The sequence below is a fragment of the Geotrypetes seraphini genome, chromosome 4, assembly GCF_902459505.1.
Source record: "Geotrypetes seraphini chromosome 4, aGeoSer1.1, whole genome shotgun sequence".
Classification (NCBI taxonomy): Eukaryota; Metazoa; Chordata; class Amphibia; order Gymnophiona; family Dermophiidae; genus Geotrypetes; species Geotrypetes seraphini.
Genome location: NC_047087.1, coordinates 90,271,216 through 90,285,846, shown reverse-complemented (window position 1 = coordinate 90,285,846; position 14,631 = coordinate 90,271,216). Strand labels below are relative to the sequence as shown.

Genomic DNA, 14,631 nt, shown 5'->3' with positions numbered 1-14,631 from the left:
CTTGTGACTGTATGCACCCTTTGTGGATTGTTTTTAAGATTATTTTTTTAAAGTTATTTGGACACTTATTAAACTACAAACTGGTACATCTGATCTTCTGCTCCACAAACATTTTGTTGTTTGGTCTCATTGCTTACAGATATCGATATCAGCAGATGACAGCTTCCCAGTAGTGCCAAAATGGATTCGTATAAATTTGCCCTGGATGGATAGGAATGGAAGAGAAATCCTTATTAGAACAAACAGCAATAGAATGTTACACTCAATTCAGCGTCCACAGGAGTTAATATATGTGAAATGGATTTTGTCTGACTAGAAATATTTTTCATTTCTTTTCATTTATTACTATAATTGAAAAGCAAGATGAAATAAGAACATAGGCATTGCCATACTGGGACAGACCGAAGGACCATCATGCCCAGTATCTTATTTCTAATAGTGGCCAATCTAGGTCTCAAGTACCTGGCAAGATCCCAAAAAGCAATAAAGATTTGATGCTGCTTATCTGAGAAAAAAGCAATGGATTTTCCCATGAGATTATAAAAGCAAGAAATAGAACACACAAAAAATAGAAAAATACCATTCATTTAGGAATCTGAAGATGGGGAGAGGTGGGAGATAGTGTTCCAGGGCCTGTTCACTGGTAATAAGAGAACTCTAATGCGACTTGCCATAGGCAAGTTCAAAGAAATAAGGGCTAGATTCACTAAGCAAACCGATTGTGTACCGATCGGTTTGCGACACAATTTTCCTCCGACCCAATTCACTAACCTCTCTGCCGATCCAATTCTGATCCGTGCATGCAAATGAGGAGAAATGGCATGCAAAGTAGGCAGGGACGAGATTCACTAAACAAATCTGGGACACCGGCTGGGCTGGCTGATCAACAGAAGAAGAGACTGCTGGGGACCAGTCGAACACGTCCCTGCAGACTCTCTTGCTCCATTGCTGCCCTGTTTTCTGCCCCGATCTTCCAGCCCTGCTCTCTGCCCCGAGCTCTGCCCGACTCTCTTGCCCCGATCTCTCCTCCGAATCTCCTGCCTCGATCTTCCACCCCTGCTCTCTGCCCCGACTCTCCTGCCCCAATCGCTGCTCTGAATCTCCTGCCCTGATTTTCCAGCCCTGCTCTCTGCCCCAACTCTCCTGCCCCAATCTTCCAGCCCTGCTGTCTGCCCCGAGCTCTGCCCCAACTCGAGCCCCTGGTTTAACCCACTTTAAACCATGGGCTTGCGAGTAAAAAGTTTTTTTTAAAAGACACGGGCATCAAACACATGTGCAGACCATCTACAAGCAAATTAGATGGTCTGCGCATGTGTCTGGATCGCTGGAGAGCAATCTGTGAGGTTGTTGGGGGCGTTCCTCCGATCACCCCCATTTGAATCCCCATTGGGAATCAAGTCGGCCTGCGTCGGATCGAACACGGAGCGGACTGACTCGACCAGGTTAGTGAATCTAGGCCTTAGTCTTCAAAGAAGCTTTAAAATTTTGAAACGAAGTCTAGCTGTATCTGTAAAGGGCTGTGTCCTAATAGGATATATAAATAATGTTATCCTTCTGCCATGCACCTTTATGACCAACAGGGGGCAGAGACAGCCTACAGCAGGGCTGCCCAAGTCTAGTCCTCGAGATCTACTAGCAGGCCAGGTTTTCAGGATATCCACAATGAACATGCATGAGAGAGATTTGCATCCCAAGAAGGCAGTGCAGGCAAATCTCTCTCATGCATATTCATTGTGGATATCCTGAAAAACTGAAATTGAAAGTTCTGTTTAGCATATATTTTTGCACTAGTTTATTATTTATAATGAACTCGATGAATGATACCTCCTCCTGCATTTCTGGATAGAAATCTTTGATGATTCACCAGAGCAGGCATCTGAGAGTTCAATTATAGACTTGAAACATTCATTGAACAAGTTTTATAACCTTTGGTCTTAGGAATCAGCAACTTGTTCCCATTGATTTTTGATTAGTATCCTGAAAAACTGGCCTGCCAGTAGATCTCGAGGACCGGACTTGGGCAGCCATGGCCTACAGGAATCACGCATGTCTGCACAGAGGAGACAAGGAATGTACATTCATTTGAAAAAGCTAACAAAAATTCCCATAAATTTCCATAAATTCCCAAAAATGCTGCACACTCCTAGGAGTAGAAGAGATACATAGAGTTCCAGCTATTCTACTCGAGTTCTGCAGACTACATTAGTGAGCGGAGGTGATGAAAAGGAATGCATTTCGATAAAGTTCTAAAAAGACAATCCAAAAACATCTTTTTCATACAGACAGGAGTTGCTATGCAGCTAATCACGTAAAACCGGAAAAATTGGGATAAAATAAATTATAACTTTTGGTGGGAAACCTTATGCCAATTTTATAAGTTTGAATGTATGAACTCGTTACAGTAGGGATATTATAATAAATTTAAAGAGGTTTGGGATCCATTAACAAAATTTTGTACGAATTGATCATTAATATTTCTGAATGAGTGTTAAGCACATCCAGGAAGGGTGGGGGAAGGGGGATATGTACTTATCTTATTATTTGATTGTAATTAGTGCTGTTTTTGTACCAATTGTTGGTAAATCTGTTGCACTTTGTGCTGGTTTTTTAAATGAATAAAGAATGAGGGGGGGAATAAAGTTCTAAAAAAAAACCCAACAATCCAGAAACATCTTTTTTCATACAGACTTGAACTTACAAAACGTGAAGAGTTATCATTTCTTAGTGTCTTGGCGTTTCCAAAGGCTTCTAGAGCTGGGTTTGCTTGAATGATTTGATCTTCCAAGGTTCCCTAAGGTAGGAAGAAGAGATGTAAATATCAAAAGACTTTTTTTTTGCTGCAGAAAAAGTACCAACACCTAGAGATGAGTAATTTACTTAGGGCTCATTTTATGAAGGTGCACTAGCATTTGTAGCGCACGCACCGGATTAGCGCAGGATAGCCGAAAAACTACTGCCTGCTCAAGAGGAGGCAGTAGCGGCTAGCGCTCAGGGCATTTTAGCGTGCGCTATTCTGCGTGTTGAGGCCCTAACGTGCCTTTGCAAAAGGAGCCCTTATCGTTGTGTCTTGAATATTTACACTCTAATTAAATCAAAAACCCAAAATATACGGCAATATAATATAAACTCACAGCACAAAATCCATTATGACATCTCAATCCAGTAGAGTAAATGGATTTTGGATTTATTAGGATATCATCTTAATTTTGATTTGGGGAATTTTGATTTATTTCTTCACAGAGTAGTCAACATGAAGTATCGGTTATTTTGAAATGTCAGCTCACGGAGGTTTACTCTGACACAATTTTGGAGTGAAAGATGAGGAAAAGATGTGGTCTGTGTTATTCCCAGTTTTAGGAAAACCACAGGGGTAATCCAATTAAATTATTGGACCCCCTCAATACTGACCTCACTACTCATTCACTAATACTAAATTTTCTTTATCAACATTGACTAATATTTACATTTAGGGCTCCTTTTACGAAGGTGCGCTAAGCGTTTTATCGCACGCACTGGATTAGCGCGCGCTAGCTGAAAATCTAACACCTGCTCACAAGAAGCCGGTAACGGCTAGCGTGCACAGCAATTTAGCGTGCATTATTCCGCGCGTTAAGGCCCTAGCACAGTTTTGTAAAAGGAGCCCTTAATGTTGCTCTTCAGTGGACTCACTTAGACTACTTCTAATAAATTACACTGGGAGGGTTTTGAAATATGAATATGAATATTTGGTTCATAGACAACCCCGCGAAAGACAAAGGTGTGCGCCGACAACCGAGCGCAAAACGGAGGCGCGCGCCGAAGAAAATTACAGTTTTTAGGGGATCCGACAGGGGGTTTTGTTGGGGAGCCCCCCCAGTTTACTTAATAGAGATCGCGCCGGTGTTATGGGGGGGTTTGGGGGGTTGTAACCCTCCACATTTTACTGTAAACTTAACTTTTTCCCTAAAAACAGGGAAAAAGTAAAGTTTTCAGTAAAATGTGGGGGGTTACAACCCCCCAAACCCCCCACAACGCCCCCACAATGCAGCGTGATCTCTATTAAGTAAAGTGGGGGGTTCCCCCTCAAGCCCCCTGTCGGAGCCCTAAAAACTGTAATTTTGTGCGGCGCGCGCCCCTGCGCTGCGCTCAATTGTCTGGGCGCACCTTTGTCCCGGCGCGCTTTTGACCTGACACCGAATATTTACATGAACACAATATTACAGCGCAATTCTACATTATCATTTGACAATTATAAAAAGCAAAGAGATCTCCCTGGTCTTCTCTTCACATAATGAAAGGTAAAGCAATGAAACCAACAACTTACCCCTGTCTTAGTGGCTGGTTGCTGTTCAGAGAACATTGAAGAAAAAGAGAGAAGGATATCCATTATTTACTGTTTTGTTTACATGTATAATACAATGGAAGAAAACATTTGTTATAGCAAATTTCTTATTAAAGGAAACCTATCTTAGAATCCTACTTTTCTTATATTGTATTCAATTTCAATTTTTCCGTGTAATTATTCCTAGAATTTATTCGTATTTGTTACAACCATAACAAACTGAGAGAAATTCGGCTTGTGAGAAGGTACAAATATATGAGGGCGAATCAAAAATTAAAGGCAACCGTTTACGCCATAATTGGAACAGAGCTACCGAAATGCAACATATGTACTTGTACATTGCCTGTTGGATAGTTCGTCCACGTACACAGCAGCGTTTTGCCTTAAGTCAAGTGGCATCACAAGATCAAAATCATGGATGCTCCATTGCAAGATTGCACCATCGAAGAACAAAGTGCACTAATGTGCTTTCTTTGGGCAGAGGGAGTGAAAACTGTAGAAATTCACCATCGGATATTAACTCAATATAGACATAGCATCATGAATCAATGAAAGGTTTATGAGTGGGTAAAAAGGTTTAAAGTGGGAAGAACAGGTGTAACTGACGAAGGTAACATCACGCACATGAGAGCACATTGAAAGGGTGGATGCCTTGATTAGAGAAGACCGACGGATAGCAGTGTCTCAATTGGCTGCAAATTTGGATTTCAGCTATGGATCTGCATTTGCCATAATGCATGATGACTTGGGATACAAGAAAGTCTGTGCACGATGGGCTCCCAGACAGCTTACTTATCTGCACAAGCAACAGCATGTGGAGGTGGCAATGCCGTTCCTGAGACAGTATGAAGAAGATTTGAGTATTCTGGAGAGAATCGTCATCGGTAATGAGACACAGTTGCATCACTGCGACCCAGAGAGCAAAAGACAGAGCATGATGAAGGAAAGGAAGTGGTGCTCTCCTGGCTTCGGGAGCAGTCGAAAAACTGCAGAAATGCAGAAGCTAGTTGAATGATACAACAAATGTGTCACCTTGCTTGGGGACTATGTGGAAAAGGGATATGTTCAATTGCTCACAGTTACTTCTATTAAATCCATTAAATGTATTTTGCCTTTACTTTTTGATTTATCCTCGTATGTGACTACAGTATACAAGTTCTATGTGTCTTTTTAAGGCAACTTTTAAAAATAGGCACCTCCTTAAACCTTCCACCCTAGGCCAACTTTTATTAAACTATCTTTCATCCTCCTAACTCTAAAAACTTGTGTGCTCAACTTTACGCTCAGCACACAAACATGCATGCTCAAGGGCAGTTGAGCACATAACTTAATTGATTAACAAGCTGCTAATTGGTATTAACTAGAGAATGACATGGGGAAAAAACATAGTAACATAGTAACATAGTAGATGACGGCAGATAAAGACCCGAATGGTCCATCCAGTCTGCCCAACCTGATTCAATTTAAAATTTTTTTTTTTTTTTTCTTCTTAGCTATTTCTGGGCGAGAATCCAAAGCTTTACCCGGTACTGTGCTTGGGTTCCAACTGCCGAAATCTCTGTTAAGACTTACTCCAGCCCATCTACACCCTCCCAGCCATTGAAGCCCTCCCCTGCCCATCCTCCTCCAAACGGCCATACACAGACACAGACCGTACAAGTCTGCCCAGTAACTGTAAGTTGTCCCCGTCACCGCCTCATCCCCGCGACCACTTTCCTCACTCCGTTCCTGTCCCCGCAATCACTGTCCCTGCTCCATCCCCATGACTATTGTCCCCACAGCATCCATACAAGCCTCAGTACTGCAATATTTAGCTTATTTGCTTATAAATCAAAGTTCTGGCTGCTGAACTAGAGAAAGAGATGTTCAGCTGGCCGGGCTTTGTCTATAAATTTTTATCAACGCAACTAATATACTACTTTATCCTAAAGCAAAAAATAAAATAAAACAAAATAAATAGAAATCTTTTTTCCTACCTTTATTGTCTGGTTTCTGCTTTCCTCATCTTCTCATTCAATTCCTTCCATCCACTGTCTGCCTTCTCTCTGTGTCTTCCATTTTCTCTGTTACTGTGCCTCTCCCTTCCATCTCTCCCTCCACACACCCCCCTCAATTGGTCTGGCACCCATCTTCTTCCCTCAGCTCCCTCCACAGTCTGGCTTCTTCCCTTCCAGAGTCTTCTTCCCACTCTCTGTTCCCCATTTCCCTTCAGCATCTTCTACTCATTCTCTCTTCCACATTTCCCTTCAGCGTCTGTTCCTCTTCACCTCCCTTCAGCATCTGTTCCATTCCTTTCCACCACCACCCTTCCCTCTCGCCACCCCCTTCAGCGTCTGTTTCTGTCTACCGCCCATCAGCACCCCTCATGCAATCCGACCATCTCTCTCCCTCCCTCTTACCTTTGTGGTACATTACAATGTAATTTGTGCAAGCCGCCGGAGCTTGCGAGCTCGGTCCCCATCCCATCCCCATAAACCATCTAATCCCATCTGAACAAACCATATCGCTTCTGTGTTCCTATTTTCCCCATTTCTAATATCTCCCCTCTGTATCTGGCATTGCCCCCCCCCTGTGTCCATATACCATCCCCATGCACATAATTTCCCCCCCAATGTATTTTCCCTTTATGTCTCTGTCCCTTTGCCCCATGCACATAATTTCCCCTCTGTTTCTGTTACCTTCCTGTGTCCAGATTTCCCCTCTCTTCCTCTTCCACACCAATGTGTCTCTTCTCTCCAACCCCATCTAACTTATTTTCCTCTTTCTCCCTTCCGCCCCTGCTTCCAGCATCTGGCTCACCTGCCTGTCCTCCCCTTTATTTCCTACTGTGGGTTTAATATTCCTCTCCCTCTTCATTCCTTGGCCCAACATCTCTTTCCTTTTCACTCCCTCCTTCCTAGTGTGATGGAACACGCGCGATCACGGATCACGCGGTCCAGCAGCCTCCTCCCGCCTGATCGCCGCATCCCGCCATCTCCCTCCCTCCACCTCACCTTAGGTGCCAAATTTAATTCTTTTTCTCCCAGCGGCACATTTTCAATAAGTCGTGTGCGCGTGGGCGGCTGCTTGAATTTTTGAATCTTCTCCTCTGACGCAATCGGAAACAGGAAGTTGCATCAGAGGAGAAGATTCAATAACTCAAGCAGCCGCATGTAACTTATTGAAAGCGTGCCGCTGGGAGAAGAAGAATTAAATTTGGCAGCTAAGGTGAGGTGGAGGGATGTGGCGATCGGGTAGGGATGCTGGACCGTGCAATCCGTGCTTACTTCACTGCAGAGACAGGACCATTCACCGCCCCATGGGGAGGTGAATGGCCTTGTCCCCATCCCCGCAGCGACCACTTTTTTTTCTCTTCCCGTTTCAGCGGGCTACCCACGGCTACCCATGGCTAGCCGTGGTACACAACCACCATGTCATTCTCTAGTATTAACAACCAATAATTGGCAAGAATTTGCACAAATTAGTAGTTATTTATGCAACTCCCGGAGTAGTCCTAATGGTTAATGCATTAGTTGAGAAACAGGGGAACCAGATTCAATTTCCATTGCAGCTTCTTGTAACTCTGGACAAACCACTTAACCTTCCATTACTCCAAGTACAAAATAAATACAGTAGAGTCTCAGTTAACTGGGACTCTCACACAACTAGCAAAAAAATCGCCGGTGGGAAAAAAAAATATGTCTCCCCAAAGCGTCCTGAGCTGCAAATCCTCCCTTTCTCCTTCAAGCCCCCAAACCCCGAAGCATCTTTGAACCTGCCTCCCTCCCACCCCGAAGCACCAGTGCGGCAGTGGTCCTGAGCCACAAAGTCCTCCTTCCTCCCTCAAGCCCTGAAGTGGCATAAGCCCCCAAACTCCGAAGCATTCATGAACCTGCCTCCCTCCCACCCCGAAGCACCAGTGCGGCAGCAGTTCTGCGCCACGAGCTCCCTTGCTCCCTCCCTCTCTCTCTCATCCTTACCTAAAGTGCAGCAGTGAGTAGGAGGCACAGGCTGCTCACAGCCAGCCTCAGCAAGGTTGTTCTCTGATGTATCACTTCCAAAACGTCAGAGAGAAGACCCTGCCAGGGCTGGCCGTGAGCAGCCTGTTTGGAGGCTGTCTTCTGCTGCCCACTGTGCTTCAGGTAAGGAAGAGAGAGAGGGAGGGAGGGGATTCGTGGCTCAGGAGTGCTACCTGCTTCTGCCACTCCGAGGCTTGAGGGAGAGAGGAGGGCTTTGCAGCTTATGACCACTGCTATGCTGGTGCTTCAGGGCGAGAAAGGGAGGGGGGGGGAAATTGACAGTGTGTTAGACAAGGTTTCTAACACACTCTCAATTAACCAGAAAAACAGTAATCCGGTATTCACCAACCTCCGTGGATTCCGGATAACTGAGCTTCTACAGTAAACTGCTTTGATTGTAACCACAAAAAAATATGGCCTATCAAGTCCCATCCCCTTTCCCTTTCCTTTTAGTTGGTATTCTATAAAATGGGTGTGCAAAATCCATAGCATGCAGCTGCAAAAGGGTATGGACCTGAAAGGGGTGGCTTAGCACTCACACACACATCTTTAAGACATAGAATGCTAAGCGTTACATGTCTAACTGCCTACAGGCCTGATTGACTGCTTCCAATATGTGTCGTGGCTGATGCTTTGTAGCGCTCCATTCTATTTTGTCTATTTGCTGAGCAGACGGTTTTAAGGACTCCTGACACAGGCTCTGTAGCTGAAACACGGTCCATGTCGGGTCTGGCTTCATGTTCTGTTTTACGTCATTGGCATTAAAGTACAATTTTTAGGTTTGAAGGTCTGGTTTTTTCTGCTCCTAAATATAGGCATTTTTAAAAAAAAATAGAATCAGGGCCTTAGTGCATATCATCCCAGCGAGTAAGGGCTCCTTTTACGAAGGCACGTTAGCGGTTTAATGCGCGTAATAGCATGCGCTAAACCACCGGCCGCGCTAGCTGCTACTGCCTCCTCTTGAGCAGGCGGTAGTTTTTCAGTTAGCACAGGGGTTAGCGAGTGATTAAAAGTCGCTAACGCGGCTTTGTAAATGGAGCCCTAACTTCAGGCAATCTATAGAGAATTAACCCCTTATGCGTATTTGAACAAAACTATACAATGATAAATTGCTAGTCACTATAGAAAACCATGGGAAACTTGCAGTGTAAAACTATCACAAAAGATACCATTGAAATAGCAATTCAGGTAAAATTTATTTATTTATTTACAGTATTTATAGAGCGCAGTATAACATCCCTAAGCTGTTTACAAAAATAAAACATTCATATTATATCAGATAGTTAAATTCTAAGGCTCAGATAAGCAATAAGGCCTGGATTCTCTAACTGGCGCTGTTATCGGTGGCCGCCTTAAAAGCAGCCACCGATTGCATGTCAATCGCGCGATGGCACCGGTTAAAGAATCGTGCCTCCAGCAAAGGGAGGTGCCGGAAATGTAGGCCAGGGTTTTCCAGGCCTACATTTCCGGCGCCTACCTTTGATGTGAATCACACCCCCATAGGCGCTTTACGGTGCCTAACGCCACTTCCGGCATTAGCCACGCCTACAGCAGTATTCGTTGTCATAAAGCGCCTATAGAGGCATGATTCCAGCACTGATGGGCACCTTGAAAATCAGTGAAGAATGTAATTTAAACACCGTTTTTCACTGAGCTTTGACTCCTACCAGCGCCTATAAAACTGGCGCCATTTAGAGAATCTGGCCTAAAAGCATGAATGGGTTAATATTTAAACTTGGTAATAGGTGACTTTTTAAAATTCTAGTCAATGGTCTAATTTTGATATACAGTACCACTGTGCGAAATGCAAGCGCAGTTGAATATCTGAATAGAGTGGCAAGTGTGGAATGAAACCACTCTCTAATTCCAAGTTTTCTCTCCTCACTTTATCTGGATAACAGTTTGAATATTGCCGCTCTCCAGCTAACTTCCTGCTTTGCCTTGACCTCCCCCCCCTCTCCCCGGCACATTCTGGATAGTGCAGATGTGGTCTGTAAGGATATTCAGAGGCACTTTCTTGGTAGTGTCAATAAGTATCAACAGATAGTGGCACAAATGCCATATATTTGAATAATGGTCACCATTATTGTGATAAATGGCTTTAAATACAGGGTCCACAGATTCTAGCCTTGAAAAGGGGAGGAGATAAGAGTCATAAGAAGGGGAGATGAAAAAAGATATGCTCTATTTCAAAGCAAACTCTGCTAGCTGGAGGATAGGGGAGGGGTCTGATACTCACATTTTTCTTGCCCGTGGGATCCCCTATGGCTGCGACGGTGGCAAAGTATTGAATAACACGCTTTGTGTTCACTGTCTTACCGGCACCAGATTCTCCGCTGGGCAAAGAACAAGAATATTATATCAGTCAGCCAGAATGACTTGTATTTACGTGAAAGATTTTTTTAACAAATTAATCCATTTATTCATAGAGGCTAATTTCCTGCAAGGTTCACCCAGAGATGTTTGGGGGTCCTTCAGCAAGCACTGGTTGATCTAACAGAATGCCAGATATGGACTTCCCTACCCCTTACTGCAAAACACCACCGTAACTAATTCATTCATGACTACTGGGTTCAGAGTCATCACCCTGTGAATTAGCAGCATGAGCTACTCTATTGAAGTCCACCATATCGCTCATTAGTGATTTGACAGGCTGAGAAGCAAGATTTTAAAATGATAAATTATGCAGGTTTTACAGCTGAATCAGATGCTCTGTACATTCTGCAGAGAGACATTCAGTCTGGACAGGGTTACCAGATGTCCAGATTTCCCCGGACATGTCTTCCTTTTGAGGACATGTCTGGGGGTCCAGACAGCTTTTCAAAACCCAGCACTTAGATCATTTATTGTTCTATTGTCCATTTATTATGAATTTTTGGAAATCAATTTGGGACCAAATTAATTGTTTATTAGACAACCCAGTGGCATTATCATATGATACTGTGCTATATGGTATGGCAATGAGAGCAAAAAGTCAGATTTCTATAAATAACAACAAATTATTACTTATAATGACTGGGGTTGCCATTCAACAAATTACGTATAATTGGAAAAATTGGAGTAGATTAAATTATAATTTCTGGTGGAATTCCTTATGTCATGTTTATAAAATGGAAAGATTTATTGCAATACAGCGCGGTTTTTTCAGGAAATTTCAGGATGTGTGGAAGTCATTTACAAAGTATTGTACCGATTAGATAACATTTTATTTTATTTTTTCCCTTAAATTTACAAGTTTGATTGTGAGGGGGGGAGGGGAGGGTAAATTTATTGTTACATATTGTATAAGATATTGATTATATGATAAGAAAGGGTGGGAAGGGTGGGAGATAAGAGCATATTATTTGTACCATTGATGATTATTAAGTGTTATATTTATTGTTAATTTGTTTGGATATATTGTTATACTTATTGTAACTTTGAAAATGAATAAAGAATTAAAAAAAAAAAAAAGAAAAGCTTCCTGAAATTGCGTCAAGCAAGAAGGAAGTCCACGCATGTGCAGGCACCACGCAATGACATCACACACAACGTCATTACGTGGCATCTGCACATGCGCGGACTTCCTCCCTGCCTGATAAGAGCAGGCATTGGGGTGTGTGGCTGGGGGCGGGATTAGAGTGTTACAGGTCGGGGATGGGCAGAACTGGGGGCGAGTCTAGGGGATTTGCGGAACTGGGGGGGCGGGTCTAAGGCAACCCTTACTCTGAAGAATGTACGGATTTCATTGCTTAAATGAGGATGTGGAGGGGTCTAGGCCTCTTACTACATAAGCACAGAGCACTGTTCAACTTGACAAGATAATGCCCACGTCTGTATGCTATCACATTGATTCTCATGAAAGCTATGGCCCAGTAGCGCGAAGGACAACTGTGCCATGTCAATTTGGCTTTGTCAAATGTGTGCACCGACAAGTGCGTGCATGAAGGGAGCAAAATTGTCGGGGCACAATTGCTCAAAGAGAAGGCATGTGAGCGGAGTGCAGTGAGTGGCAAATGGAAGGCAATCTGGTAAGTGTAGTGGGGGTTCCCCCCTCAATACGCGCATCGGCAATCTTGTAAGTGCCCCACCCCCTCAGTACGTGCATTGGCAATTTTGTAGTGAGTGGGGGGTTCCCCCCACCCAATCCCCTCAGTACACAGAAGGCATGGGAGCGGGGTGAATATTTTAAGGGAGTGGGGCTGTTTTGTACAGAAGGCAGGGAGCAGGGCTGTTTTAAGAGGATGCGGGGGCGCGACGGAATGCATGGTAGCGAGGCAGGTATGGGACAGTGAGGTGAATGTTTTAAGGGGGGCATACGGAAGGCATGTACAGAAGTAGGGTGAATGTCTTAAGGGAGCGGGGCTGGAATGCATGTACAGAAGGCAGCATGGCAAAGCGGGGTGAATCAGAAGGTATGTATGGAAGGTATGGTAGCGGGGCTGGCATGGGACAGCGGGGTGAATGTTTTAAAGGGGTGTGCATTTGTCGTGCGTGCAAATGTCGGGAGGTATGGTAGCGGGGTAGGCATGGGACAGCAGGGTGAATGTTTTAAAGGGGCATGCATGTGTCGTGCGAGAAAATGTTGGGGCAGAATTGTCAGCGCACAATTGTCCTGCACGTATTTGATGGGTCATCAGCTTATTTTATTTGACATTTATTTCCAATTGCATTATAAATAGGGTTACCAGATTTTTGTCCAGAGAAACCCGTACACATGATCCCTAGCTATACCCTGTTGTGCCTCCAGCCACGCCTTGTCCACCTCTAGCCAAGCCCTGTTCCACCTCTTGCCCTGCCCCCTGCAAAGCCTCATCTTTGTTTTCCGACTTCCGAGCCACATCTGGAGGGTCTTCGAGCATGCTTGGATGCATGTGACATCATCCGTGCATCTCAAAGGCCCTCCAGACTTGGTTGGGAGGTTACGGCTTTCCCAAATCCGGACGAACTACCAGGTTTTGGAAAGTCCATCCGGGCACCCAGACAGTCCTCTAAAAAGAGGACATGTCTGGGTTTTCCTGGACGTCTGGTAGCCCTAATTATTAACAATAATGAAGACAAGGAATATTAAGTTTCAAGTTTATTTGGGTCTTGATATACCACTTTTATAAGCAGAATGGTTTCCGATTTATGCAAAGTATTAAAAAGTTTTAAAAATATAAAATAGAGGGAACAAATTCACAGATACGATACGGACATAACATGATACACATGGGCAAATGGGGAGGATACATTGCTTAAAATAAAAGAAAAGGGAGACAAAAAACAAAAGGAGTAAAGGGGATCTTTAATGTAAGGCCTGATGTCTGAGGTTTTTGAATAAGCAAGACTAAATATAAATCTCAAAAGCATCTCTGAAAAGAAATGTTTTGAGATTAGATTTAAAGTTGTTGAGATTCTTTTCTTGTCTCAGGATCAGAGGTAAAGCATTCCACAGTGTGGGTGCGATTACTGAAAAGATTGTTTTACGTATTGTATCAATACGTATTGTATACGTATTGTATAAAATAATTGATGGACTTAAGGGACTACTATAAGATATTGTTGGGAAGAGCTGAAAGGCGCTGCTAACCTTTTCAGTATCTGACCTCGCAACAACAACCTAATTGCTGTATATAATATAGGTTTATTAGTAATAGACAAAAGCCAGCTTAAATGGAACAACAAAGTACAGCACATTGAGCCAATGGATAACATACAGAGTGGCCCACTTTTGCTATCTATCCATCCTAAAGCTTAAGCCAGCCGGTATGCTAATTATATACCTTAGTTCAGTAGCCTAGAATACTACCTAGTTAAAGATTACATACTCACTTTCTATTGAGTTGACACATCTATCATATCTATTAATTGTATAGTCTGCATACTTATCTCGGAGCCATATTGAAGCATGATATCACCTAGTGTCAAATCTGACTCCTCTCTATTTCCTCTGACAATGTATTCTTAATACTAAGTTCAATAATTTCTGAGAGTAGGCCCCCTCCTTCCTGAGCATTGTCCTTTGTCAGCAGTTCAGATAACTTTTGGTAGGACATTTTGTTTAGGTTTGTCTTCTTGGAAAGTCCCGAAATATCCAGTCAGCAGACATTTGTTAGCTACTGGAGTAAAGATGAACCTCTCACATAAGCATATTATTTCTTGCTGACAGGAAGAGATATGATTGTTCAGAAGCTTACATAAGAACATAAGAACTGCCATCTCCGGATCAGACCTTCGGTCCATCAAGTCCACCGATCTGCACACGCGGAGGCCCAGCTAGGTGTACACCTGGCGTAATTTTAGTCACCCATATCCCTCTATGCCTCTCGTAAGGAGATGTGCATCTAGTTT

The 14,631-nt window shown here is 43.5% G+C and overlaps 1 protein-coding gene across 2 annotated transcripts in view; it reads right to left on the bottom strand.

Moving 5' to 3' along the window:
• The window catches only part of MYH15 (myosin heavy chain 15), a 143,725-nt gene that overhangs the window by 104,086 nt on the left and 25,008 nt on the right, over window positions 1–14,631 (bottom strand). For both annotated transcript variants that reach the window (XM_033941288.1, XM_033941289.1), the window contains exons 6-9: window positions 10,559–10,655; window positions 4,304–4,324; window positions 2,699–2,791; window positions 138–201 (exon numbers count right to left, since the gene is read on the bottom strand). In XM_033941288.1, the coding sequence (XP_033797179.1) occupies window positions 138–201; window positions 2,699–2,791; window positions 4,304–4,324; window positions 10,559–10,655 (275 nt within the window). The remainder of the gene's footprint in view (window positions 1–137; window positions 202–2,698; window positions 2,792–4,303; window positions 4,325–10,558; window positions 10,656–14,631) is intronic.